The sequence below is a fragment of the Oncorhynchus clarkii genome, chromosome 20, assembly GCF_045791955.1.
Source record: "Oncorhynchus clarkii lewisi isolate Uvic-CL-2024 chromosome 20, UVic_Ocla_1.0, whole genome shotgun sequence".
Classification (NCBI taxonomy): Eukaryota; Metazoa; Chordata; class Actinopteri; order Salmoniformes; family Salmonidae; genus Oncorhynchus; species Oncorhynchus clarkii.
In genome coordinates, this window is record NC_092166.1 from 35,263,146 (window position 1) to 35,290,700 (window position 27,555).

Genomic DNA, 27,555 nt, shown 5'->3' on the forward strand with positions numbered 1-27,555 from the left:
TCGCCCATAACTAAGCCCGCCCCGTTCGGTGGCGAAGGGCTACTACACCGAGTTTATCAAATAAACGTGATACAATGCAGCGTAGGCTGTCATAACCGTTCTCTTTCCTGCCTTGCCTTGGACGAGGAAGGCGGTGTATTCGCAGTGTTCATTTGACCAACAAGTTCATCTACGAACATCAGGCAAAATGGTAAGTCGAGTTTGAAGTGTTTTACCATAATTAGGTGAACCGGAAATTCTGTGTTGTCACTGGGTAAAGAGTTGGCTCATGTCCCTCGTCCGTGACCGGTGAAATTAACCGGGCCGGGTGAAGCAGACTCCGAACCGAAGATGGATGCTCCATCTGTTCGAACGGCATGACGATGTTTAGAAAACCGCGGCGGACAACGCTAAATAAACCTCCAATTTGAGTTACTGATTTGAAAGCTTCCAATTTCTCTGAATAATTTCGTTTGAGGAATATGAGGAATGTCTGAATCTACGCAGCTGTCATGTTGGTTTTTATTATCTAGTTAGCCATCTTTAGAGGTTGTCTGTCTTGTCTGTAACTGTCCCCCGCTTTGCTTTTGGGGAGGACAGGACTTTAGTGTTTTTGACCACAGTAACTTTAACTGTTCACAAGTGTCATTGCATCGGTATTCAAAACAGTTGGTAACTGTGTCCCGTGTCTAATTGTAAATGAATGACGTACATTAGCTAGCACATAATGTTCAAGTTCTCTAAATTGGCCACCTGCAGTAAAACGTCAGTTATTTGGTCAAAGGGGGCATTACTTTGTTTGAGAGAAATTGGCTAGTTACGGGTATGTGCTGGAATCGCAAAAATGTAGGCCTGCAAGTGCAGCGTGATGCAGTTGTGCACAATGGGCAATTCCCTTTAGTGCGTCACCGTTTTCTATTATAGTAGGCTGGACACATTTAAGTGTTTACATTCTCTGATTTAAAATTAGTTTATTGCATCCGCCATGGAGCCCAGTTTAATAATACCGTATGTCCCAGCTGCTTGCCGTAGTTTTGAAGTAATCGCGAAAAAACAGACCTAATTTGAGTGAATTTTTCACCCTCCCATCTCGTATTAATAAGCACCGTGGCACCAACTCGTTCTGTTCCCATCCCATTGTTCTGCGTCACACTGCAGCTTCGTTAATGTTAGCAATGAGATCTACCCGCGTAAACCTTGTAACACAGGAGGTTGGTGGCACCTTAATTGGAGAGGACGGGCTCGTGGTAATGTCTGGAGCGCAATATGTGGAACGTGTCAAATACTTTAAAGAAATGGGTTCCATGTGTTTGATTCCATTCGCTCCTCTCCAGCCATTTTATGAGCCGTCCTCCCCTCAGCAACCTCCACTGCCTTGTAGGCTTCAAATCTAATTTTATTATTCACATGTGCTGAATACAACCAGTGTAGTAGACCTTACTCTGAAATGCCCATAACCAACAATGCAGTTCAATAAATAGTTAAGGAAATATTTACTAAATAAAGGAAAGTTAAAAAGTAATACAATAACAAGGCTATATACGGGGGTCGATGTGAGGGGGTACAGGTTAGTCTAGGTGATTTGTACATGTAAAGTGACTGCATAGATAATAAGCAGCGAGTAGTAGCAGCAGCGTAAGAACAATGTAAATAGTCTGGGTGGCCATTTTTTATTAATTGTTCAGCAGTCTTATGGCTTGGGGGTAGAAGAAGTTAAAGGAGCCTTTTGGACCTAGACTTGGCGCTCCGGTACCGCTTGCCATGCGGTAGCAGAGAGAATGTCTATGACTTGGGTGCCTGGAGTCTTTGACCATTTGTGGGCCTTCCTATGACACAGCCTAGTGTGTATATAGGTCCTGGATGGCAGGAAACCTGGCCCCAGTGACTGTAGCGCCTTACGGTCTGATGCCGAACAGTTGCCATTCCAGGCGGTGATGCAACCTGTCAGGATGGTGCAACTGTATAACTTTTTGAGGATCTGGGGACCCATGCCAAAGCTTACCTCAGGTAAGTTAAAGTGGAACTGAATGTTTAAACTACTTTGCAGATATGAAAATAATCATATCAGTCAGAAATATCAAATTCCTGGTTTATGCTTCAAAACCAACGTTATAAGAGGTTTTAAAATAGGTTGGTTCTATTTGACTAAAAATCCCATGACATACAGTAAGGTATTGTTGGCAGAAAATATGGATGCAGTTCAATACATTTCTTGGTATTCCAAAAAAATATTGCTGTCAGGTTGTAAATCACAGCTGGCCTGTACATTGTTTGCTGCCTTCACCCATTCAGCATGCACAAGGCCTGTGGGCTGACTAGGACACACAAGCGAGTGTAAATTAGTTGTCATCTACTACTTACAGCCTGAATTAGAAACAAGCAAGCCTATTATTACAACATTTGAGCAGTAGCCTAGGTTGGCTACTCGACTACAATACATTTTGAGTGCACCATACAGCAATGCTGCATTCAACCAGACCGCGATCCATGCAGTGCATAAACAATGAAGAACATGTTTAACCCTCCTGTGTTCCAGTCAAATTGGACCGATTCTCTGAAAAATGTAATTCATTTAATCTGATTGTTATAAGGTTCCATGACTTTGTCAACACAGGGCATCTGTGGTGTTCCCGGTCAAAAATGACCGGTCATTAGAAATTAATGGGTGAGACTACAATTAGTGTGTAAAATTTAATTCAGGCACATGCCCATTCCTCAGATGGACACACTTCCTCTCCCAGACCCCCACATGCATGTGTGTTTGAGCACACACCCTCAGTCCCCTTCTTAGCTTCCATGGCGTCCCCCACGGGAACCTTTCCCCCAGGGGAACCACACCTATTGACAGTCTCACAAACCAATTGCAACATTGGTTCAATAATATATAGAATTTTTCTGGCACCTCTGGTATATAGAGCTTTTTTGAGGCCTTGCTCACAATGCATTCTGTGGCAGCACAGTGACCAAACAATAAAGTATGTGAGTCTCTTGATCATATCTTTGATAATGACACTGGTGAGGAGGAGAGAGTCCTTGTTAAACAAAGTAGTCTGATAAATAGCACAATATGTTTCATCTGAGTATTTATTTTATAGTCAAAATAATCCATACGTTATGCTTTTTTCCTTTTTTTTTAAAACTCAAAAACAAGTTTTATGAGGCCTACGGGCCATAAATAGCAAATAGAAGTTCAAAATTGTTAAGTTCACAAGAACTTAAGTTGATAAAAATATCTAACATTAGATATATTATGGATTTATAATCAGCTATAATGGGGTGGTCATTTTGGACCGGGAACACAATTAATTATCATAAAACGAACACAACAGGAGGGTTAAATGTTACAACCTATAGCTTTGTTTTTTTGGCGTTAAATACTTTTTGATTAGGGTCACACATCATATTATGCACATCTGCAAACATAGCACCATGGGCTGGACAAATATTTCTTTGTTTTTTGTTAGGATGCTAAATATAGCATTTTATGTACATAAGTGGACATTATAAAGGGCTATAATTTTTTTCAAATAAAACAATGGCCAGTGACTTGTTTGTTTTTTTCCAATATGGCCCGTGCGAATGTTCCCATTCAGTTGTTAAAAATGTGGGTTGGGGCAAAATGCAGAAGGATGAGCAGGCTACTACTTCCCACTGTTTATCAGTGCAATTTTGACAGCAACTAGCTGAAAGTTTGAGAAGGTTCATCTAATGTTCCCTCGTAAGATTTTTAGCTCCTCTGGCTAGCATTTGTTGATGTGCATAAGAAAGTGAGGGAGAGAGAGCCTACCTTTTTGTTCATGTTAATTTGGTCAATAGGACTGTGACATTCCCAAATGTAAGAGGACTCCCTTGGTGTTTACATATTTGCACAAATCCATTCAGGTGGCTGTTGGCGAATGTGTTCTAACGATCTTAATTTGAGCTGTGGCTACTGCCTGTAAATGCTCAGTTCAAAGTGAATGAATGCAGGCCTGTGTGGAAAATTGATTATTTACATATAGGCGTACTGTAGCTCTGATTGGCTGTAGCACGTCTGCGTAGACTCCGGTCCTGGACAATATGTTTTTATTTATTTACTGTCGTGTCTATTTGTCCAAAAGCACGGCTGCTTTCCTGCGCTATATTGCTATAGAATTTTTACAGATGCCTTTACTATATGTAATTCCCCCAAATTCTATGAATTTGTGAAAATGTGAAGGATCATATCTACGGTGCATTTGGAAAGTATTCTGACCCCTTGACTTTTTCCACATTGTTACATTACAGCCTTATTCTAAAATGTATTAAATTGACCCCCCCTCCCCCTTCAATCTTCACACAATACCCCATAAAGACAACGTAAAACCCATTTAAAAAATGTTTGCAAATGTATAAAATAAATCACATTTACCTAAGTATTCAGACCTTTTACTCAGTACTATGTTGAAGCACCTTTGGCAGCGATTACAGCCTCGAGTCTTCTTGGGTATGATGCAACAAGCGTGGCACACGGGTTCTCCCGTTTTTCTCTGCAAATCCTCTCAAGCTTTGTCAGGTTGGACGTGGAGTGTCACTGCACAGCTTTTCTCAGGTCTCTCCAGAGATGTTCGATCAGGTACAAGTCCGGGATCTGGCTGGGCCACTCAAGGACATTCAGAGACTTGTCCCAAAGCCACTCCTGTGTTCTCTTGGCTGTGTGCTTCGGGTCGTTGTCCTGTTGGATAGTGAACCTTTGCCCCAGTCTGAGGTCCTGAGCGCTCTGGAGCAGGTTTTCATCAAGGATCTCTTTGTACTTTGCTCCGTTCATCTTTCCCTTGATCCCAGTCCCTGAAAAATATCTCCACAGCATGATGCTGCCACCACCATGCTTCACCATAGGGATGGTGCCAGGTTTCCTCCAGACATGATGCTTGGCATTCAGGCCAAAGAGTTCAATCTTGGTTTCATCAGACCAGAGAATCTTCTTTCTCAACTTTTGGTAAACTCCAAGTGGGCTGTCATGTGGTTTTTACTGAGTGGATTCCGTCTCTACCATAAATGCCTGATTGGTGGAGTGCTGCAGAGATGGTTGTCCTTCTGGAAGTTTCTCCCATCTCCACAGAGGAACTCTGGAGCTGTCAGTGACCATCAGGTTCTTGGTCACTCCCCTGACCAAAGCCCTTCTCTCCTGATTGCTCTGTTTGGCTGTGCGGCCAGCTCTACGAAGAGTCTTGGTGGTTCCAAACTTCTTGCATTTAATAATGATGGAGACCACTGTGTTCTTTGGGTGCTCACGTTCCTGTGGGTGTATATGAACAGATTTTAATTATAATGTTGCTAAAACACTGTCAGTTCTACTTCAATATTAACATGTTTACGGCTACTTGGTGAGTGATATCACATTGTGGTGACCCATGGTGCTAGAGATGGCTGGTGCCTATCCAGCAAAAGTGAAACATTTTCTGGTCATGATTAACCATATTTTTTTCAGAAAAAGGTGTAACACCTCAAAACAGGTGTCCCTGTCTTTTTCAAGTTGTGGCTGATTTTTTTTTTTTTTTTTTAACTGCCAGATTTGTTTTATGAAATAATCCTTTTTTTTTTTTTTTGATTTGTTGTTTCTAAATGGCTGCTCAAATTTGATATGTGTCAATCTATGTTCATAGGCAACGACTTGAGCGTATGCTGCACATGTTCACTGAGTTGCAAACCAAATGGATGAGCCTAGCTCATTGATTTGTAGATCTGATGCACTTTCTGCCTCTGAATTTGAGCCCAGTGAGTGTTGCGAATTAGTAATGTACTACCCGCAAATGACCACATTTATAGCAAGAGCTATAAACCATACTGTTTGCCGGAAGAACTTAACCCTAGCCATAACCATAATTCTAGGGTTTAGTAATAATATTATGCTAGTTAATAGGGATAGGCGTCCCGTTAACGGGACAGTTATAAATCATGCACCGCGTTATGCAGATTTGAGAGAAACCACAAATGTTGGTATAGGTGTGTTATTGGCTGAAAGCTTCAATTATTGTTAATATAACTGTACAATTTACAGTAGCTATTATGGCAAAAATTCCATGCAATTGTTTGAGGAGCTCCTAACACTTTTTTTTCAATGCGATAGGTTTGATAACTTCACCTGTGTACTTACATTCTGAAATCTTGCTCTGATTTATCATCCGAAGAGTTCCAGAGATAACGTGAAGTGTCGTTTTGTTAGATAAAATCCTTTTTCATATCCTAAAAAGGTCCATATAGCACGTATGATTGATTTTGTATTTCCACTCGTTCAATTTGCAAGAAAGGTATCTGTGAAAATCTCACCCTAAACGTTGTTTCAACGAGTCAAATCACATTCGTCTCTATCCTAGAAGGTAAGACTTCACTATTTCATAAGGGGTGTAGTATATCCTTTAGCCGATGACACGGGCGGCCATCACTTGAAGGACTGTATCTTTGTCAAATAAGCACCAATCGGGGTCAAACAAAGCTAGCTAGATAGCCAATGAGCTGGGTTTTATGTGGGTATCCAGAAACCCCGTCTCGGTTGCAAAATGTAGGCGCTAACCTTTTGCGACAGCATGACTTTTCCTTTTGGACACAACGTAGAAGAATATTCAGTTATGAAAACTGGTTGTTTTGCAAATGTTGATCCTATAACATGGATACTAATACTTGGAAAGCTAAACCAAAGTCCAAGTATACAGATTTGATGATATTCTTACAGAAAAATGGAATATGAATGCAAATGTCCCCTTCACGCCCAAATGTACTTGGGGACCTTTCAAGATATCCATCTGAAACTTCACACATACACTGCTGCCATCTTGTGGACACTATCGGGATTACAACCAGAGATGGCTAGAACTGGGACAATTCTCTTGCATTTCAAAGATGGTGGTAGAAAAAAAGTTTTCTTTGTATTTTCTTCTACCAGATCTATTGTTATTCTCCTACATGCAATTCACATTTCCACAAACTTCAAAGTGTTTTTTTTCAAATGGTACCAAGAATATGCATATCCTTGCTTCAGGGCCTTAGTTACATACAGTTAGATTTAGGTATGTCATTTAGGTGAAAATTGAAAAAAGGGGGCTATCCCTAAGAAGTACCAGTAGTAAATGTTATTTTATCAACCTATAAGTATTAGCTTTTTTAAATGATTTGTTATTGTAATGGTATTTTATTATTGCAAAGGCAAAACAGTTGATAAACAAGCCACATTTTTTTATTTCATTTATTTATTTCAAATGTTGTTTGAACTGGGTGTGACCAAGTAACCTCGGTGAAACTCCAGTAATCGGCGTAGGATAGGTGGGGCTGGGGCCTTCTGAGTGGCGCGTCGGTTTAAGGTCACTACAGACCCACGTTCAATCCCAGGCTGTGTCACAACCGGCCGTGAATGGGAGTCCCATAGGGCGGCGCACAATTGGCCCAGCATCGTCCGGGTTAGGGGAGGGTTTGGCTGGGGGGGCTTTACTTGGCTTATTGTGCTCTAGCGACTCCTTTGGTAGTCAGTTAAAGTGTTTCCTCCGACACATTGGTGCAGCTGGCTTCCGGGTTAAGACACGCGTTGTTTGGCAGGTCAAGTTTTGGAGGACGAAGGATCAGACCACCACCTCTCCTGAGCCTGTTGGGGAGTTGCAGTGATGAGACGATCAAAGAAATAAGGATAAGTGGGGCAGGTTTGAGACTGATCTCAAATAATATGAAAATATACTTTATTTCTAAGTTGCCTCCAGTGTCTTTACGGTCTGCTGTAAATTACTAACTTTTAATTGCTAAATATTTCCAATAGATGGCAGCATAAGGCCACGAGGCATCAGTTATAGGCTACAGTTGAGGCCAGTTGGACGTACTACCAAGTTCTCTAAAACGACATTGGAGACACATGGTATTGAAACGAACATTACATTCTCTGGCAACCGCTCTGGTGGACATTTCTGCAGTCAGCATGCCAATTGCATGCTCCCTTAACTTGAGACATCTGTGTTATTGTGTTGTGACACAACTGCACATTTTAGTGGCCTTTTATTTTCCCCAGCACCTGTGTAATGACCATGCTCTTTAATGAACTTCCTTTGGCAGTTTTTCAGCCTTGGATTCATTTTGACTCATTCTATTGTCCAGATGACTTATAACACATCATATTTCAAAGCTCTAGGACGGTATATGAACTAGCGCTGACCCGTTCAGTTCAAAGGATCATCGATAATTACAGTGTCAACAAGTAAAACAGCATAGGTTGGTGGTCTGTCCCTAAAATAGAGTCATGGGTTAAATTCTAGTCTGTGAGCCAGACCGTTCTATTCTACTGTGTCATGCCACCCACCCACCAAGATATGACATACCACCTCACCCCATATGACCAGATGTCTGCCTAAGCTAAGGCAAATGTCAGCATCCCACTCTGATGTGCCTTCTAAAAGTCAGTCAACGTGTTGTTGTATCCCCTTTTTTTCGTCGAGCTGGGTGTGGTTATCAAATGAAAATGTATGCTGACAGTCCATCACAGATCATTTTGATCTCATTGTTATTTTTTTGGGGTGGTTGTTAAGACCAGGGTTAAATGTCAAATAAAGAAGTGAAGCTTAATGGCCACTAAAATTTTCACTTGGGGTGGATTTACTTTTTGTATTTTTTATTTTACCTTTATTTAACTAGGCAAGTCAGTTAAGAACAAATTCTTATTTTCAATGACAGCCTAGGAACAGTGGGTTAACTGCCTGTTCAGGGGCAGAACGACACCTTGTCAGCTTGGGGATTTGAACTTGCAACCTTCCGGTTACTAGTCCAACGCCCTAACCACTAGGCTACCCTGCCGCCCCTTTAGTATGTCAGATCTTTTTCTAACAGATTTGCTACTTTTTACACTAGCCTTGGTGTGGCCTAAGCTACAGTCTTGCTTCACGTGAGTGCAGTGTACCATAATAAATAGATAACCAAAATAAGGATGGCTATTAGAGCTATACAGGAGCTTTTCATCAAAACCATATTGTACATAGTGTTGCGCAATGATTCGCATTTTTGTTAACAGCAAAAATGCTGTCTACTGGTATTAAGGTAATTCTTCCAGGGAGATGTGATGTGGGAGAGCCATTATCTTTAAACTACTCCTCAGAGGAGGGTATGTGGTGAAGAGGTCTCCCACATTACCTCCGGAGGTATCCCTTAAAGAGATTTGAATCTAGATCTGTCTCTTTACACTATGCAATTATCTCACTTGGACCTAGTTTGTGTCTTCAAAGTAGTGTAAAGAGTCCCATAGTCATGCATGTCATTGGGAGACGTAAGTGAGCATTTGACATACGTGAGTTAGGGTTCGCCCCCAAATGACTGAATTAACCCTTTTATTTAGCCGGGCTAGTCATCAAGACGAGAGCATATTATTATTTTTTTTTACAATAATGTCTTGATTGATCTGTGCTCTTCAGGTGAACTTTACAGTGGACCAGATCCGTGCGATCATGGACAAGAAGTCCAACATCCGTAACATGTCTGTGATCGCTCACGTGGACCACGGCAAGTCCACGCTGACGGACTCCCTGGTGTCTAAAGCCGGGATCATTGCAGGGTCTCGCGCCGGAGAGACTCGCTTCACAGACACACGCAAAGACGAGCAGGAGCGGTGTATTACCATCAAGTCCACGTAAGTAGTACAGGGTCATATTCATTAGTGCACACTGTTGCAAAACGTTTTGCAACTAAAATCGAAAACAAGGGTTTCTTAATGGGACAGGTTCATGTCGTCCGTCCCAGTTTTGGCCCGTTTGCCTCGGTTTCATTCATAGTGAATAGAACCCAGGAGTGCGTGTGTTTGGATCTTACATCTACAGTATAGGAATTGGTAGGTTGTATGTTGCTTGAGTTTAAAAAAATGTTTTTGTTAAAATCATTGACATTACGACTTGGCCTTCATCTGTATACATGTCAATTATTTTAAAGTAGTTTCTCAAACTTGAAGAGCGAGGTCTATCTTCACCACCCTCATGTGATCTTCTATAGAAGATGATCACTGTCTTTTCCCACGGTTGTATATTTCTGTCATATGAACAGTGTTGTACGGAGGACAGTGTGTTGTAAAATGCACACTTTCATATGGGCTTAGCTAGCATACAGTGCCTTCAGAAAGTATTCAAACCCCTTGACTTGACACATTTTGTTACACCTGAATTTAAAACGGATTAAATTGAGATGGTCACTGGCCTACACACAACACCCCACAATGGAATTATGTTTTTAGAATTTTTTACAAATGAAAAGCTGAAATGTCTTGAATCAAGTATTCAACCCTTTATGGTAAGCCTAAATGAGTTCAAGAGTAAAACTTTGCTTAGTAAGTTGCATGGACTCTGCACTAGTGTTTAACTTTTTTATTTTTAACGACTACCTCAATTCTGTGCGTGGGGTACAGAGATATCTGTAACATCCCTCAGTCGAACAGTGAATTTCTAACGGATTCAACCACAAACAGGGAGGGTTTCCAATGTCCCGCAAAAAAAGGCACCTATTGGTAGATGGGTAAAATAAAAGACAGAATATCCATTTGAGCACGGTGAAGTTATTAATTCCACTTTGGATGGTGTATCAATACACCCAGTCACTACAAAGATACAGGCATCCTTCCTAACTCCGTTGCTGGCGAGGAAGTAAACAGCTCAGGGATTTCACCAAGATGCCAATGGTGACTTTTAAAACAAAATTTAATGGCTGTGATTGTTGTTGATCCATAGGATATAACCATTGTATACTGAACAAAAAATATAAACGCAACCATTTAAAAGATTTTACTGAGTTACAGTTCATATAAGGACATCAGTCTATTGAAAGAAATTCATTAGGCCCTAATCTCTGGATTTCACATGACTTGACAGTCGGGGCCACCCAATCAGAATTAATTTAATTTTTTTCCCTCAAAAGGGCTTTATTACAGACTGAAATACTCCTCAGCACTTTTTGGGATAAAAATAAACAGAATAGAGCTAAGCACAGGAAAAATCCTAGAGAAAAACATGGTTTTCAGACACTGGGAGAACATTCACCTTTCAGCTGGACAACCTAAAACACAAGGCCAAATATCTACAATAGTGTTGCATTGAATGAGTCTCCTAGTTTTGAATAAAATCGGCTCAAATCTATGGCCAGACTTAAATGCTGTCTAGCAATGATCAACAACCAACTTGACAGAGCTTGATGAATTTTAAAAATGCAAATATTGTAAAATCAAGGTGTGCAAAGCTCTTAGACTTACCCAGAAAGACTCACAGCTGTAAATGCTGCCAAATGTGATTTTCTAGCATGTATTGACTCAGGGGTGTGAATTCAGGCTGTCAAAGGGTATGACTACTTTCTGAAGGCACTGTATGTATGGCTGAAAACAACACTGCCTATACTTATGCCTGAGCTGAAGATGCCAGATTAGAGGTAGAAAACAATTATTTACCATGCTTTGGAGATTTGTCTTTGGCTTTACACAGATGACAAACAACAAAGCAAGCTTGTTCTGTCGTTCTCCCTGCACACATTAACTTGACTACTATCCCTCTTAGTCTGCATCCCACGGCTGACAGGGACACTTGGTTTTAGACACTATATAATAAAAAATACATAATTTAATGTTGAAACATCTACCATTCACCTATCCTCTCCCTCACTCTTCTCAGGGCCATCTCTATGTACTATGAGCTGGGGGAAAATGACATGGCCTTCATCAAGCAGACTAAGGATGGGCTTGGTTTCCTCATCAACCTGATCGACTCCCCGGGCCACGTGGACTTCTCCTCTGAAGTCACAGCCGCCCTCAGGGTCACAGACGGCGCACTGGTTGTGGTCGACTGTGTCTCAGGTAGACTCTCTTTTCTTACTCACTGTCTTTGTTTCTCTTGCTCTCTCCTTTCTCACTGGGAGATTCTCAATTGCAAAGGATGTTTACAGAGGTGGAATTCCAAATGAAATGTATAAAGTAGTAAAAAAGACCGTTAGCTAGTTGTGCAACATTTTATAGAAAAAATAAGTATCATGTCATTTTTTAAATATGTGCATACTTTTCTCCTCTGAAAAAACATCTGATTCAAAGGGGGTGTTGTGGATTTCAACTCTTCCGCGAAGGACTGGTAGGATATTCTAGTGATTCTTTGACGGGAGGAGGCGAGGACACTTCCGTTCACCTACTAACTAATTTTCCTTTTCTATATTGGATTTGCTCAACTCCTGCGTGCTCCCTCGCCTCCTTTTGGAGAAAAAAAAGTCAAAGGCTCCCGAGAGGGGTGGTCTAAGGCACTGTATCTCAGTGCTAGAGGCGTCTCTACAGACACCCTAGTTCGAATCCAGGCTGTATCCCAACCGGCTGTGATTGGGAGTCCCATAGGGTGGAGCACAATTGGCCAAGCGTCGTCCGGTTTAGGATTTGGCCATGGTAGTCCGCCATTCGGGCGGCAGGGTAGCCTAGTGGTTAGAGCGTTGGACTAGTAACCGGAAGGTTGCAAGTTCAAACCCCCGAGCTGACAAGGTACAAATCTGTTGTTCTGCCCCTGAACAGGCAGTTAACCCACTGTTCCTAGGCCGTCATTGAAAATAAGAATTTGTTTTTAACTGACTTGCCTAGTTAAATAAAAATTGAGGAGGAGAGGGTGTGGACCAGAAATGCGCTTGTATGGAATTAAACTCCTTCCCCACTTGCAGGCCATCAGGCAAATTACGTTTACAGGGGTGGATCCCAAAATAAATGTGTTAAGTGATGCACAACTAACTACATTAATTTAAGACATTTCATAGATAAAAAGATGAGTGAGTAGCTCATTGTTTTTTAACATGTGCATCACGACAAAACTAAAGCTGATTTAAAGTGGGTGTGGCAGATTGCAAAACGCTTCCGCGAAGGACTCTGGTAGGATATTATGGCCCTATAAAATCTGCGTTAAAAAGATCACGGATGGAATCACTGAATCCAGACATTAAAACGGAATTCGACAATATCAAACATTTTATTGAACTTATTTAGTAAGAAATCAACTTTGTTGAATTTTAGAATATACATTATTTTTCCCAAGATTATCAAAATGCATCAGTGATTCATATTTTCCTTCAACTCTCTGAATAGGCAACGGCACAGGAATGCCCCTGTCTGTGTGCGTGCATTTGTCTACCACTTTGTAGCTGTTAGTGACGATGCTAATGTAATGATGACCGTCTTCTGGTAGATGGAGAGGTTCCCCAAAACATTCTCAATGAACTGTTAACTACAAAGTAGCTTATGCCTGCTTTGCGGAATGATATCACGATTATTTACATCAATCCAGTGGCCAGTAGTTTTTCCAACTTTGCAATCACATGAGCGCTACAAAAACATCGCTAACACCCCCCCAAAATAGGCTGGTGCACAGCTGACTTAGTGTAACTACACCCCAAAATCCATAAAAAGATTTTCCTGGGCCTCAAAAGTGGTCTGATGTTGTTTATTAAGCATTGTGGACATAAATGTTGTTTTAATGTAATAAAAATGCAAAACTGTATGATGGAAACCCGTTAAAACAAAACTGAACAGGATTTGGGGAAATTAAACTTATTTGATATGGCCCTAGGATACACATAGCTAACCTTGATGAAATGTGGCTATCGAGGAGGGGAGAGGACCCTTCTGTTCACCTACTAACGAATTTACTTATCCTCAACCACATCTATCGGTTTCCGGGTCAAGGAGGAGAGGGTGGAGGACAGACCTTTTGCCCATTGTCCTTCTTTCTCTCGCTCAGGCCTTTCTCAATGTCCTTTCTCTCGCTTCCTCTCTCATTGTTCCGGTTTCCTTTCTCTCGCTCAGGCCTTTCTCAATGTCCTTTCTCTCGCTTCCTCTCTCATTGTTCCGGTTTCCTTTCTCTCGCTCAGGCCTTTCTCAATGTCCTTTCTCTCGCTTCCTCGCTCTCATTGTTCCGGTCTCCTTTCTCTCAGGGCAGTCTTTCTTGCCCTCTCAATTTCTGTCTTTGGATTTTCATATAACACCCTCATTCTCCATCCCCTGTTCAGGTGTGTGTGTGCAGACAGAGACTGTGTTGAGGCAGGCCATTGCTGAGCGCATCAAGCCGGTGCTGATGATGAACAAGATGGACCGGGCCCTGCTGGAGCTGCAGCTGGAGCCTGAGGACCTGTTCCAGACCTTCCAGCGCATTGTGGAGAACGTCAACGTCATCATCGCCACCTATGGAGAGGATGAAGCAGGACCAATGGGTGCCATTATGGTGAGAGGGACACACACCTGACAAGAATAAGTCTAAGTAGTGATCAGTTGGATTGAATTCCTTGTAAATTCCCGCCAATTTAGGAGTGGAGTTGCACCGCTATAGAGAGAATTCATGTCCAGTTCAACTGACAGATTTAAATGGGACTTGTCTCCAAACTCTGACGTGATCAAAGGGAAATATGTTTGGCCTAAGACAACGACATGGTCCTCTTGTCGTCCCTCAGATTGACCCTGTGATCGGTACCGTAGGGTTTGGGTCTGGCCTCCACGGCTGGGCCTTCACCCTCAAGCAGTTTGCTGAGATGTACGTGGCCAAGTTTTCTGCTGGCAAAGACACCCAGTTGGGACCAGCAGAGAGATGTAAGAAGGTGGAGGACATGATGAAGAAGCTATGGGGAGAGAGGTACACACACACACACATCACTACACACAGACTGTACATGCATACACACCACACTGTATGTACTTGCGTACGTAATCGCACACAAACTTTGGACACCTGCTTATTAAAGGCTTTTACATAGTTTTAATGTCTTCACTATCATTCTATGAAATAACACACATGGAATCATGTAGTAACCAAAAAAGTGTTAAACAAATCAAAATATATTTTAGATCCTTCAAAGTAGCCACCCTTTGACTTGATTACGGCTTTGCATACTCTTGGCATTCTCTCAACCAGCTTCACCTGGAATGATTTTTCAACCGTCTTGAAGGAGTTCCCACATTTGTTGGCTGCTTTTCCTTCCCTCTGCGGTCCAAACCATCGCAATTGGGTTGAGGTTGGGTGATTGTGAAGGCCAGGTCATCTGATGCAGCAGTCTATCATTCTCCTTCTTGGTCAAATAGTCTTTGCACAGCCTGGAGGTGTGTTGGGTCATTGTCCTGTTGAAAAACAAATGATAGTCCCACTAAGCGCAAACCATTTGTGATGGTGTATCGCTGCAGAATGCTGTGGTAGCCATGCTGGTTAAGTGTGTCTTGCATTCTAAACAAATCACAGACCGTGTCACCAGCAAAGCACCATCACACCTCTTCCATGCTTCACAGTGGGAACCACACATGCAGAGATCATCCGTTCACCTACTCTGTGTCTCACAAAGACACCGGCGGTTGGATGCGTGAAATCTCAAATTTGGACTCATCAGACCAAAGGACAGATTTCCACCGGTCTAATGTCCATTGCTCGTGTTTCTTGGCCCAAGCAAGTGTAATTTTATTGGAGTCCTTTTAGTAGTGGTTTCTTTGCAGCAATTTGACCATTAAGACCTGATTTCAGGCTGGTGACTAATGAACTTATCCTCTGCATCAGAGGTAACTCTGGGTCTTCCTTTCCTGTGGCGATCCTCATGAGAGCCAGTTTCATCATAGCGCTGGTTTTTGCGACTGCACTTTCAAAGTTCTTAATTTTTCGGATTGACTGACCATGTCTTAAAGTAATGATGGACTGTCGTTTCTCTTTGTTTATTTGAGCTGATCTTGCCATAATATGAACTTGGTCTTTAATAGGGCTGTCTTCTGTATATCACCCCTACTTTGTCACAACACAACTGATTGGCTCAAATGAATTTAAGAAGTAAATAAATTCCCCAAATGAACTTTACAAGCCACACCTGTTAACTGAAATGCATTCCAGGTAACTACCTCATGAAGCTGGTTAAGAGCATGCCAAGAGTGTACAAAGTTGTCATCAAGGTAAAGGGGGGCTACTTTGAAGAACCTAAAATATATTTTGATTTAACACTTTTTTTTGTTACTACATGATTCCATGTGTTATTTCATAGTTTTGATGTCTCCACTATTCTAACATGTAAAAATAAGGAAACGAGTAGGTGTCAACTTGACTGACAGTGTACATGGACAAACACACAAGTGTAATAAGATAGAGGACTTGAGGAAGAATCTGTTCACAGTAGGATCTATGCATCTGACAGAATAGTGGGCCAAGAGGTACATGCAGAGGTGAAAGAAGGGTGGGAGATACAATGTAGACAGGTACACACTGACTCGGATTGCGTTCCAGATAGACATTCTCTGCGGCCTGTGCAGGTTGCAAGATCTATACAATGTCTTGAAATGTAACATCTCAGGAATCACACGAATGTGGATTGATCCTATAATTTCTACAGAGCTGCACTGAGAATTTGTATCTGGAATGCACATTCTCCATCTCTCTCTCTGGGCGCACTTGATTTAGAACGCCTATCATGCTGGGTAGGTATAGCTTGTACCTTAGGACCAATGAAATGGTTCCAAAGGGGACGACGCCGCCTACCCCAGCATTTCAGACTTATTAAATTAAGTGTGCCTGTTCTCTCTCGCTTTCTCAATCACACGCACACAGGTGAGGGCGTGGCAATATTGAAAAGTGTTTGCAGGTATGTTACGTGACACGGGCATATGTACAGGGATTCTCTCTGTATGGAGACCTGTTGAAGACAAAGTAAACCCATTTGGGAGCCTAAATCGCAGGTGCGCACTCTTCTCTTATGCTGGCAAACAATCTGACGTGTTGCAAAAATGTCCTGTCTTGGGCTGTTGACTTGTCAAAGCTGATCGTACTGAATGTAAATGCTTGAGAGTTCCTGGCTGTCATAGTGACATGAAATGTAGTTAACTGTTGAACTTGTATTTTTTCCTTGACTCTTAATAGCACTGGTTTTCCATTTTAACTTCCTGAATAGAGAGACTTCAATTGGAATGGACCTCAACCAAGCTTGCAACTTGTTGAATGCACTGAATGCACGTTTTGTTGAAATGTGGGCTGCTCTGGATAAGCATGTCTGCTAATTGACTGAACTGTCAATTAAAAATATTTGTGTAAATCTATCCATCCATCTGGCAGGTTTTTTGACCCAGCCACTGGGAAGTTCAGTAAGACTGCCACTGGCCCTGATGGTAAAAAGCTTCCCCGCACCTTCTCTCAACTCGTGCTGGATCCAATCTTCAAGGTGAGACCGGCCATGATGACCCTAAAAGTGTTTTCCTTGATTAATTTATGCAATGCATTGACCAGTATTAATGTATCAATATTTTCTTGTGAAAGGATGAAAATCAACTGTCTAAACCCTCACCTGTTCTCCCTCCCTCCAGGTATTCGATGCCGTCATGAACTTCAAGAAGGATGAGACGGCCAAGCTGATAGAGAAGCTGGACATCAAGCTGGACACGGAGGACAAGGAGAAGGAGGGCAAGCCCCTACTGAAGGCAGTGATGCGTCGCTGGCTCCCAGCCGGAGAGGCTCTGCTCCAGATGATCACCATCCACCTGCCCTCCCCCGTCACCGCCCAGAAGTACCGCTGTGAGCTGCTTTATGAGGGTCCAGGAGACGACGAGGCCGCCATGGGTGAGGACAGGCACGCACACCGAGACGCATGCACCCCCAAACAACTGACTGGGGGCAGAGAAAAGTACACTGCCTGTCCTAATTAATATAAAGTCTCATACTTAAACCCCCCCCTTTCCTCTTCTCTCAGGTATCAAGAACTGCGACCCCAAGGCACCTCTGATGATGTACATCTCTAAGATGGTGCCCACAACAGATAAAGGTCGCTTCTACGCCTTCGGCCGTGTCTTCTCTGGCTGTGTGTCCACCGGTCTGAAGGTGCGCATCATGGGACCAAACTTTACCCCCGGGAAGAAGGAAGACCTCTACATCAAACCCATCCAGAGGTGTGTGTGGTACCATTTAGAGTGCCAGATACATGTGTGAAGTGAACTTTTAAATATTGTATATTCTCTCCCTTCAATCTCTTCTCGTCCTCCCTCCGTAGGACCATTCTGATGATGGGGCGCTACGTAGAGCCCATTGAGGATGTACCATGTGGAAACATTGTTGGTCTGGTTGGAGTAGACCAGTATCTGATTAAGACGGGGACCATCACCACCTTTGAACAGGTAGCTTGTACATCATCACATTATACTATAGGAAAACTGAAGGCCACATTGACTTTTAATGACAAAGAAGGATTTTCCATTCAATTTATTTTCCACTCCTATACTTTTGTTCTGGTCAAAAGTAGTGCACTATATAGGGAATAGGGTGCCATTTTGGATGAATAGAATAGATGAATATTTCTCCCATCTTGTATGCTTGTCCAACAGGCCCACAACATGCGTGTGATGAAGTTCAGCGTTAGCCCCGTGGTGAGAGTGGCTGTGGAGGCCAAGAACCCAGCTGACCTGCCCAAGCTGGTGGAGGGCCTGAAGCGTCTGGCCAAGTCTGACCCCATGGTGCAGTGTATCATCGAGGAGTCTGGCGAGCACATCATCGCCGGGGCCGGAGAGCTCCATCTGGAGATCTGCCTCAAGGATCTGGAGGAGGACCACGCCGGCATTCCACTGAAGGTGAGGGAGGGGGAGGAACAGACTACATATGAGACGGGGTTGAATGTGCTTTCTCCAAGTACAGTACAAATGGTGCACTACAGAGGAGGGAATTTTGTTTTCCACTACCTAACAAAGATAATCTGCCATAGGGAGCGGTTGTCTGTTGACGAATGCACTGTCTTAACCTCTCTGGGATATGTGGGACGGTAGCCAAAAAATGTCATTTTACATTGGTTCAGTAGTTCTAAAACATGCGGTGATTGTGCAGAGAGCCACATCTATTTACAGAAATACTCATTATAAATGTTGATGAAAATACAACTGTTATACATGGAATTAGAGATACTTCTCCTTATTCATCCAAGCTACTCAATACTGCCCCCCCTGTCACCAAGAAGTTAACTAGGTATGGGCATAGTAATTCAAATATCCAAATGGGCGTTAGTATTCGAATACTTGCGAGTTCTTTTTTTGGGGGTGGGATCATAGGCCTATTTTAACAATAAAGGCTTTGTCTAAATAAAAGTATGTGACTTTGCTACAGAAGGATATACCATGACATTTGTAATTCTTAATTCAATAAAATAAGCGTTTGAATGTAGTTTGACGTCCATACCGTAGCCTCGGATTTCACACACTACCCCATAATGACAAAGCAAAAACGTATTTAATTTTTTGCAAATAGACACCTTATTTACATATGTATTCAGACCCTTTGCTATGAGACTCGAAATTAAGCTCTGGTGCATCCGGTTTCAGTTGATCATCGTGAGTCCACCTGTGGTAAATTAAATTGATTGGACATGACATGATTTGGAAAGGTGCACACCTGTCTATATAAGGTCCCACGAGACCAAGGAATGAAGTCAAAGGAATTGTCCGTAGAGCTCAGACAGGATTGTGTCTGCACAGTTCTGGGGAAGGGTACCACAACATTTCTGCAGCATTGAAGGAAGAACACAGTGGCTTTCATTCTTAAATGGAAGAAGTTTGGGACCACCAAGACTCTTCCTGGAGCTGGCCACCCGGCCAAACTAAGCAATCAGTGGAGAAGGATCTTGGTCATGACGGAGCTCCTCTGTGGCGATGGGGAAACCATCTCTGCAGCACTCCACCAATCAGGTCTTTATGGTAGAGTGGCCAGATTGAAGCCACTCCTCAGTAAAAGGCACATGACACCCCACCTGGAGTTTGCCGAAAGGCACCTAAAGGACTCTGAGCATGAGAAATAAGATTCTCTGGCCTGAATACCAAGTGTCACATCTGGAGAGAAACTGGCACCATCCCTACGGTGAAGCGTGGTGGCAGCATCATGCTGTGGGGATGTTTTTCAGGGACTGGGAGACGTCTGGATTGAGGTAAAGCTGAACAGCGCCTGATGTCTGGTTTAACAGCGACATTAAAAAATGTCAAAGCGAGGCCTCCCGGGTGGTTAAGGGGGCTGTGTACTGCAGCGCCAGCTGTGCCACCAGAGACTCTGGGTTCGCGCCCAGGTTCTGTCGTAACCGGCCGCGACCGGTAGCTACTAAACAATTGGATACCACGAAATTGGGGCGAAAAAAGGGGTAAAATAAAAAAAAGTCAAAGCTACCGTTCGTACCTTTTTGCATACCATTTTTCAGACGTTGCCCTACACAATAATAGCGTCACTGCTATTAGCTTCACGACATGCACACGATGGAACCCCGTTTGGGTCTTTACGTGTCAAAAAAGATAGTAGCACTGTCAAAGCTGCCCAAAAAGTCTGCAAACACCAACCACGGACGATGTGTTTATTACCAACGCGGTATTGTAAAGAATTTGTTCGACCACAACTTCTTGGGGTAGCTAGTTTTAGCTTGGTAACTAGCTTGCACCAATACAACCAGCCTGAAAACGATGACCAGTAGAAATTGCAGTCATTTTCATTATTCTTACCAATGATTTAAGAATCCTTGTAAGTATTAGCTAGGTTGCCATTTGTTCTCCTATTGAAATTGAACTTCAGTTCATGAAAATAAATAGCTAGCCCGCTACTTAACCCTGTTGCCCTAAGCTAACGTTATAAGCAGCCAGCAAGCTTCATCTGGCTAGCCCTATAAGGAATAAGCACAATAGTGGAATCTGCAGTTTGCCTTCAAAATAAAAATATGTCATTGACTGACGCAAATTAATACAAATAGTAGAATTATGCCATACTTTTATTTAAGGCTAACCGCAAAGTCCACTATTGTGGCTAATCCTTATTGTGGCTAGCATCACATAGCTGGGTCCGACCACCATTAATCAAATAAGGACTGTTTTATAAATTAGGGTTATTTTAGATGATGACATCTAGATTACGTCATTTTGCTATGTTTTTTTTGGGGAAGAACATTGTTTGCATCCATGAGCTAGCTAGCTTTTTTTATGACCAGCACTAGGTGCGCGAGACAACTTTACCAGCATCATAGCATGATGAATCGTTGTGACATATGAAATACGAGTGATAGTTATTACACAATGTAAAAAAGTGTATGAACGTGTTAAATTATGTGAAGTGCAGTCCTGATAGGTCAAATAGTGTTTCAGGCGTATCTTTTTTTGACACGCAAAGACCCAAAAGGCGTTCCATAGAAATCCTGGTTGAGAATTAAACGAATGAACAAATGAACGATGAAACAGCAAGTAAGTGAAATTAATAGCTTTTGATTGTTTTACTGGTAATGGGGACATGCCATCAAAATAACTTTTTGATGTGTGTATTTTTTATTTAACTAGGTAAGTCGGTTAAGTAAAAATTATTTACAATGACGGCCCGGACCACCCTGGGCCAATTGTGCACTGCCCTATGGGACTCCCAATCACGGCCGGATGTGATACAGCCTGGATTCGAATCGGACTGTAGTGACGTCTCTTGCACTAAGATGCAGTGCTTTAGACCGCTGTGTGTGTGTGTGTGTGTGTGTGTGTGTGTGTGTGTGTGTTAATTGTACTAGAATGCTTAAAAGGCTGCCAAAAATGTTAAATATTGGTATCGTCATACCCAAGAAGACTCAATGCTGTAATCGCTGCCAAAGGTATTTCAACAAAGTACTGTAAAGGGTCTGAATACTTATGTAAATGTGATATTTTAGTTTTTTGTAGTTTGCATGATCTGTTATCATTGTCATTATGGGGTATTGTGTGTAGATTTAAGTCCATTTTAGTATAAGGCTGTCAAGTAACTGGAAAAAGTCAAGAGGTCTGAATACTTTCTGAAGGCACAGTAGCTGGCTAGCTTCTTTAACCTGTCTTGACTGCATCAAATCAATTTATCATCCCATCTGGTAGTGCCTAACTGTATGGCTACTCTCTCCCATGTCAAACTCACCATCCACTGCCCATTCCCTGCACTTCTGCAAGCAAGCAAAGCGGGACTTCTCCCAAGTCGTGCAGCAAGCCAGTTCCCAAGTTGTATTTTTTTTTTTTATCACGTATTTCGACTGTCCAAGTATCCCAAAAAAATGTAATGATATTAGTGAAGTTGTTTAACATTCCTAGTCCTAACCTGACAACTCTCTATCTTCCCGCTAACAGAAATCAGACCCGGTGGTGTCCTACAGGGAGACTGTGTCTGAGGAGTCTGAAGTGATGTGCCTGTCCAAGTCCCCCAACAAGCACAACCGTCTGTACATGCGTGCCAAACCATTCCCCGACGGCCTGGCCGAGGACATCGAGAAGGGCGACGTCAGCCCCCGGCAGGAGCTCAAGATCCGTGCCCGCTTCCTGGCTGACAAGTACGAGTGGGACGTGTCGGAGGCCCGTAAAATCTGGTGCTTTGGTCCCGACGGCACCGGGCCCAACCTGCTGATGGACGTGACCAAGGGAGTCCAGTACCTGAACGAGATCAAGGACAGCGTGGTGGCCGGCTTCCAGTGGGCCGTCAAGGAGGTGGGTTTAGGTTTACGTTTAGTTAGTTAAGCTTGACAACAAACTAAGGCACAGTCAATTTTCCTTGCTAAAGCTTATTGAAGCATTGCAGTTCAAATCTGCATTCATGACTTCAGTGTGTAAGTAGACTTGAATCTGCAGTTTAGGCCATGCTACAGGTAACACGTTTACTTCGTCTTTTCTCTATCCTGAGTTGTGACGTGGTGTTCCTTCTTCCCTCCTACAGGGTGTGCTGTGCGAGGAGAACATGCGTGCGATCCGCTTTGACATCCACGACGTAACCCTGCACACAGATGCCATTCACCGCGGTGGCGGACAGATCATCCCTACCGCCCGCAGAGTGCTGTATGCTTGCCAGCTCACTGCACAGCCAAGACTCATGGAGCCTGTCTACCTGGTCGAGATCCAGGTGTGTGTGTGTGCATGCGGGTGGTGTGCGACTACTTTGACACTTGAACTTGACCACTGTCTTACATTGAATTGTATGCTAAGCTATTGGGGGCTATTTGGAATCAAGTGTGACATGACGGAGTCATGCGTTTCCTGTCTCTGCAGTGCCCAGAGCAGGTAGTGGGCGGAATCTACGGCGTGCTGAACAGGAAGCGAGGTCACGTGTTCGAGGAGTCCCAGGTGATGGGCACGCCCATGTTCATCGTCAAGGCCTACCTTCCTGTCAATGAGTCATTCGGTGAGTGAGAGTTAACTTTTATTCATGGCTTACCAGGGAAAATGTCAATTTCAGTGTACTTGATGAATTGAAATGGAACTGACCCCAACCCAGTGTAGGACATTTATTCTTATTTGATGGGCGATGTATAGAGATGACCCATTGCCTTGACACAACCTTCTGAGCATTTCACTGTTTTAACTCAAGCTACCACCTTATTTTATATACAACAATTACTAACTGGGGTAATCTTGACCCCAAGAAACTATTGGAATCACAGCAACAACTTTCTTGTCAAAACATCCTTAAACATGTCATTAATGTTATCAGAGTGAAGAAAGGACACTTTTGTTTTTGTATGTTCTGTAAAACTTGTGTAGCTTTTTTTCCAAAGTACAATCCACATTAGTACTAAACTTAATTTAACATCTGAATATACTATAATTTAGTTTTCAGAATGTATGTGGTAAAAACCACTACCATTTAAAGGGACAGTACACCAACATTTTGAAATGTACTTAATTTGATTTACAAAAAGTTAAAATCACATCAAAGTGATCCTGAGAAACAACAAATTGCATTATTGCTGTTAGTGAAACAATGTTAGCCGTACGGCTATAGCAGCATGCCTAAAATTGATATGCGTTAGTTAGTTTACACCAAATGGTATAGCACCCAAAATATCCTAAGCTACACAAAGAATATTGGATATGAATTCTGGTATTTTAACATTTTCAGTATTGTTTTGGGAGAATGCACACCAATACAGCAAATTCTTTACATTCAGAGGGTAGCTAGTTTCACCAAGTATTCATACCACTGACAGACTTATGAGCTGTTTTGACTGCAACTTATTCATATATCTAAAGGTATTTTTAATTTTGTACACAGTCATACCTAGTTATAACCATAAGCGAGTACTAGGGATGCAACGACTCACGGATAGGCGTTGGTCCCCGACTCAAAGCATCGGTCGGCGGACCCAGTCAACGATCTACAAGTCATTTTGCATGATGAACAACCCCACAGCATATTAGTTGCCTAGTTGTGCTATATATTAATTGGCTATGTCATCGCTCATTTGTAAACAAATATTGATGCATTACTTGCTCAAATCTGCAAAAATTACAAGTTGATTAGTGGGTGACAGTGATTTCAGAACCAAAGTGGGGGGGGGGACAAAATATAGGCTACGTTGTCACCCCTAATCTGATAGTGGTAGATCCCTAGTTTCCCTTATGGCTCAGGTCAGGTACCTACTAGGGGCAGGATTGTTATGTTGGGCCTCAAGTTTCCACTCTGATGCTATGTTTGTAGCCTAGTGGTTAGAGCGTGGGACTTGTAACTGAACGATTGCAAGATCGAATCCCTGAGCTGACAAGGTAAAAAATCTGTCGTTCTGCCCCTGGACAAGGCAGTTAACCCACTGTTCCTAGGCCGCCATTGAAAATAAGAATTTGTTCTTAACTGACTTGCCTAGTTAAATAAAGGTTTAAAATAAATGTGGGAGGTGGAAATGTACTAGTTATGGAGTGGTAAATATCATTTGGCTGCATTCATGTGATTTGAACTTGTTGAGAAACGCTGATTGGCCAACAAACTGTCAACCATAAACTAAAAGTACAGATATCATGCTTGTAAACAAATCAGTTCAAAAACCACATTAATTGCGTTTTATAAATAATGTTTTGTTGCATTTTAACTGCCGAAAATGCTGTTGGAGGCCATTTAGTTAGTAGGTGACATCAGAGGTCACCATGTGGGAGAAGTGGGTGCTCAGGATGATAGACAAGTTTCCCACTAGTAATTACCAGTTGGATGGCTGTTCAAGTGGATTTTTCCAAGTTGTATTTTGGTTACGAGCTCAACATAACACCTATTCTCAACCACCGAGAATGGGCGCATATGTGCAGCTATAAACCAAAGACTGTAAAAAAAATTATATATAAATAGCCTACTTATTACTTGTCATTTTATTTGGCTCGGTCAGAATCAGCTGCTTGAATGCAGAGGGGAGACGGTTTCTTTGCTTTTCCATCTTGCACCTGTATACTGGGGTGACGTCAGCGTGAATGTGTCAACATGTTTGAGGTGTTGGCAGCTGCAGAGGCTGTTCTCATTGATCATGGTGACATACTGTTAATGTTTTATCCACAATTCTATGTCCGCCTTTAATTAAAAAGGCAAGTCGGTTAAGAACAAATTCTTATTTACAATGACGGCCTAGGAACAGTGGGTTAACTGCCTTGTTCAGGGGCAGAACGACAGATGTTTACCTTGTCAGCTCGGGGATTTGATCTAGCAACCTTTCGTTTCTGGCCCAACACTCTAACCATTTTAAAAGATGGTAGAGAATCTTCCAATTCTGATTTATCGAAGTAGCGTATAAGATCTCCTGTCTTTCTACACTGATATTTTCATTAGTCACATGAAATCGCTTTATGGGCAGTGCCCTTGACAATAGCGTTTTTCCTGCTAATTGTGTTATGGAGCGAACATCCTCGTGTAACCTCCTTTACTTGAGCGCATTGTTGGGCTTATATGAAGAAATTATTTTTATCAACATTTTATGCTAAACTTCCTGATCTGGGTGGGTGGGTGGGTAGCCTTGGCCTACTAGTTGTATGAATTTGGGATCTATCGTCCCACAACTGTCCCAGAGTCTGTTTTGGAATAGGCTATTTCTTTCTTGACAAGCCTACATGTTTCTACTATAGTACATTGACATAGGCTACTGATTTTAGTTTACTTGTCGTGTTGGCTGAGGAATAGTAAATGTGTAGTTATCCTACCGTGTTCAAAGTGCACATCAGAATTCAGTAAGCACGCACGTTGCTACATAATATCTTCCCCCCCCTCTCCTCCCCCAGGTTTCACAGCTGACCTGCGCTCCAACACGGGTGGCCAGGCCTTCCCCCAGTGTGTGTTTGACCACTGGCAGATCCTCCAGGGGGACCCCCAGGACCCTACCACCAAGACTGCCATTGTGGTGGCAGAGACCAGAAAACGCAAGGGACTCAAAGAGGGCATCCCTGCCCTAGACAACTACCTGGACAAATTGTAAATGCTAAGTCTGAATCCCAAATGGACCCCTAGACACAACAACCCCCTCTAGGCACTACAATTTAAGTTGTTGGCTAGGCATAAGCAATATGGGGAAGATTTCACCTAGCCTATCAGAGGGTAATGTGGATCTGTAAGTATATTGCTTATGGTATCTGAACCTTTCAGATCTACAGTGCCTAAAGGAATGGACTAGGGGTTGGTTTGAAATTTAGTAGATGTCTGACCATTCCTCCCCCCATTCCTTCTATTCCTCCACTGTACGAGTGAGGGATGCGACTGTACAGTGCGCAGTGGCGCTTGCCTAAATGGAAACCTGGTGAAAATAAACCAAGGATACAAATGTGTAAATCATAATAAAGATTAATAGAAATTGTACTTGGGGTGGACTTCTGTTCATATGCTGTTGAATGGGATGGTTAACGTTTTTATAAAAAATATTACTGGTCAGAGTTGATTTTGACTTGTAGAACAGTGATTATCAGATGGTGGATCAGGACAGCCAGATAAAGTTAAATGCTAGCATAAATTGTATAATTTTGAACACATGATAAAGAAAGCAGCCCAAGACGGATTTTGTTGACAGCGTTGGTACTGTTTCGGGACCTAAAAGGGATAGACCACAGTTGCTACATCCATTTTTTTTAAATTTATGTACCCATATTCTTCACTTCAAGCTAAACTTATAGCCTTATGAGCTTAGTTCAACTGCTGTACCCCATCAGAACCACACACATGTGTTTACTCCCAATGGTTGTAAAAAGTTCATGTAGACAACCATGTTGAGGTTATTATAGTTTAACTGTAGTTTTCGTATCCTGGATGGCCAGTCCTTGCATCCATATGAATGAGTGGTTACATTTCTTCAGCCCCATCCTTCCGCTTTTTACTGAAACCGGCACAAAACGTTTTGTTTCTACTGTTGATTGAAGCTTTAACTAGGTTAAGGTCTGGATTCAATCAGTAACATTTTAGCGCGGCTCTAACACGATAAGGTAATTTCAGATTGAGCCGCCATAAACCGCATTAACTGAACGCCGTCTCCGAGACCAAAATAACTTTGCCTTTCATTGTCAATCGCGTTATAAAGCACATCTTCAGTGCTAGGTTTTAAATAGGGTCCGTGCCTATGTGGGCTACCTTGGGACGTCCCTACCGCGTATGAAATGTAAAACGGTGAAAGGGTTTCATTGAGGGTATGGACGTCCCTAAGGATCCCAGATATCACTAACCGATTTGAAAGGAGCTGTATCGCGCTAAAGTACAAAATGGCAGTGTAGGATCTAGATATAAATAATGACAAGAGAAAGAATGTTAATTTGAAAGGGGAGATTTATAGCCTCAGTCTGAGGTGTTACAATAGAACATCACGCATTCGAGTGTTTGAACTTGTAACGCGGCGGCAAAGGATATGCAGTCTGGTGTGGTT

At 42.4% G+C, this 27,555-nt stretch overlaps 1 protein-coding gene across 1 annotated transcript; it reads left to right on the top strand.

Annotated features, from left to right (window-relative positions):
• Positions 1-26,502, top strand: LOC139376299 (elongation factor 2b-like). Its single transcript, XM_071118676.1, has 14 exons — positions 1-190; positions 9,378-9,592; positions 11,607-11,788; positions 13,963-14,174; positions 14,401-14,579; positions 17,022-17,127; positions 17,270-17,522; positions 17,653-17,848; positions 17,950-18,073; positions 18,281-18,523; positions 22,043-22,396; positions 22,623-22,805; positions 22,952-23,084; positions 25,934-26,502. The coding sequence occupies exons 1-14, from the start codon at positions 188-190 to the stop codon at positions 26,125-26,127; spliced, it is 2,577 nt and encodes an 858-aa protein (XP_070974777.1). The 5' UTR covers positions 1-187; the 3' UTR covers positions 26,128-26,502.
• The last annotated feature ends 1,053 nt before the right edge of the window (positions 26,503-27,555 follow it).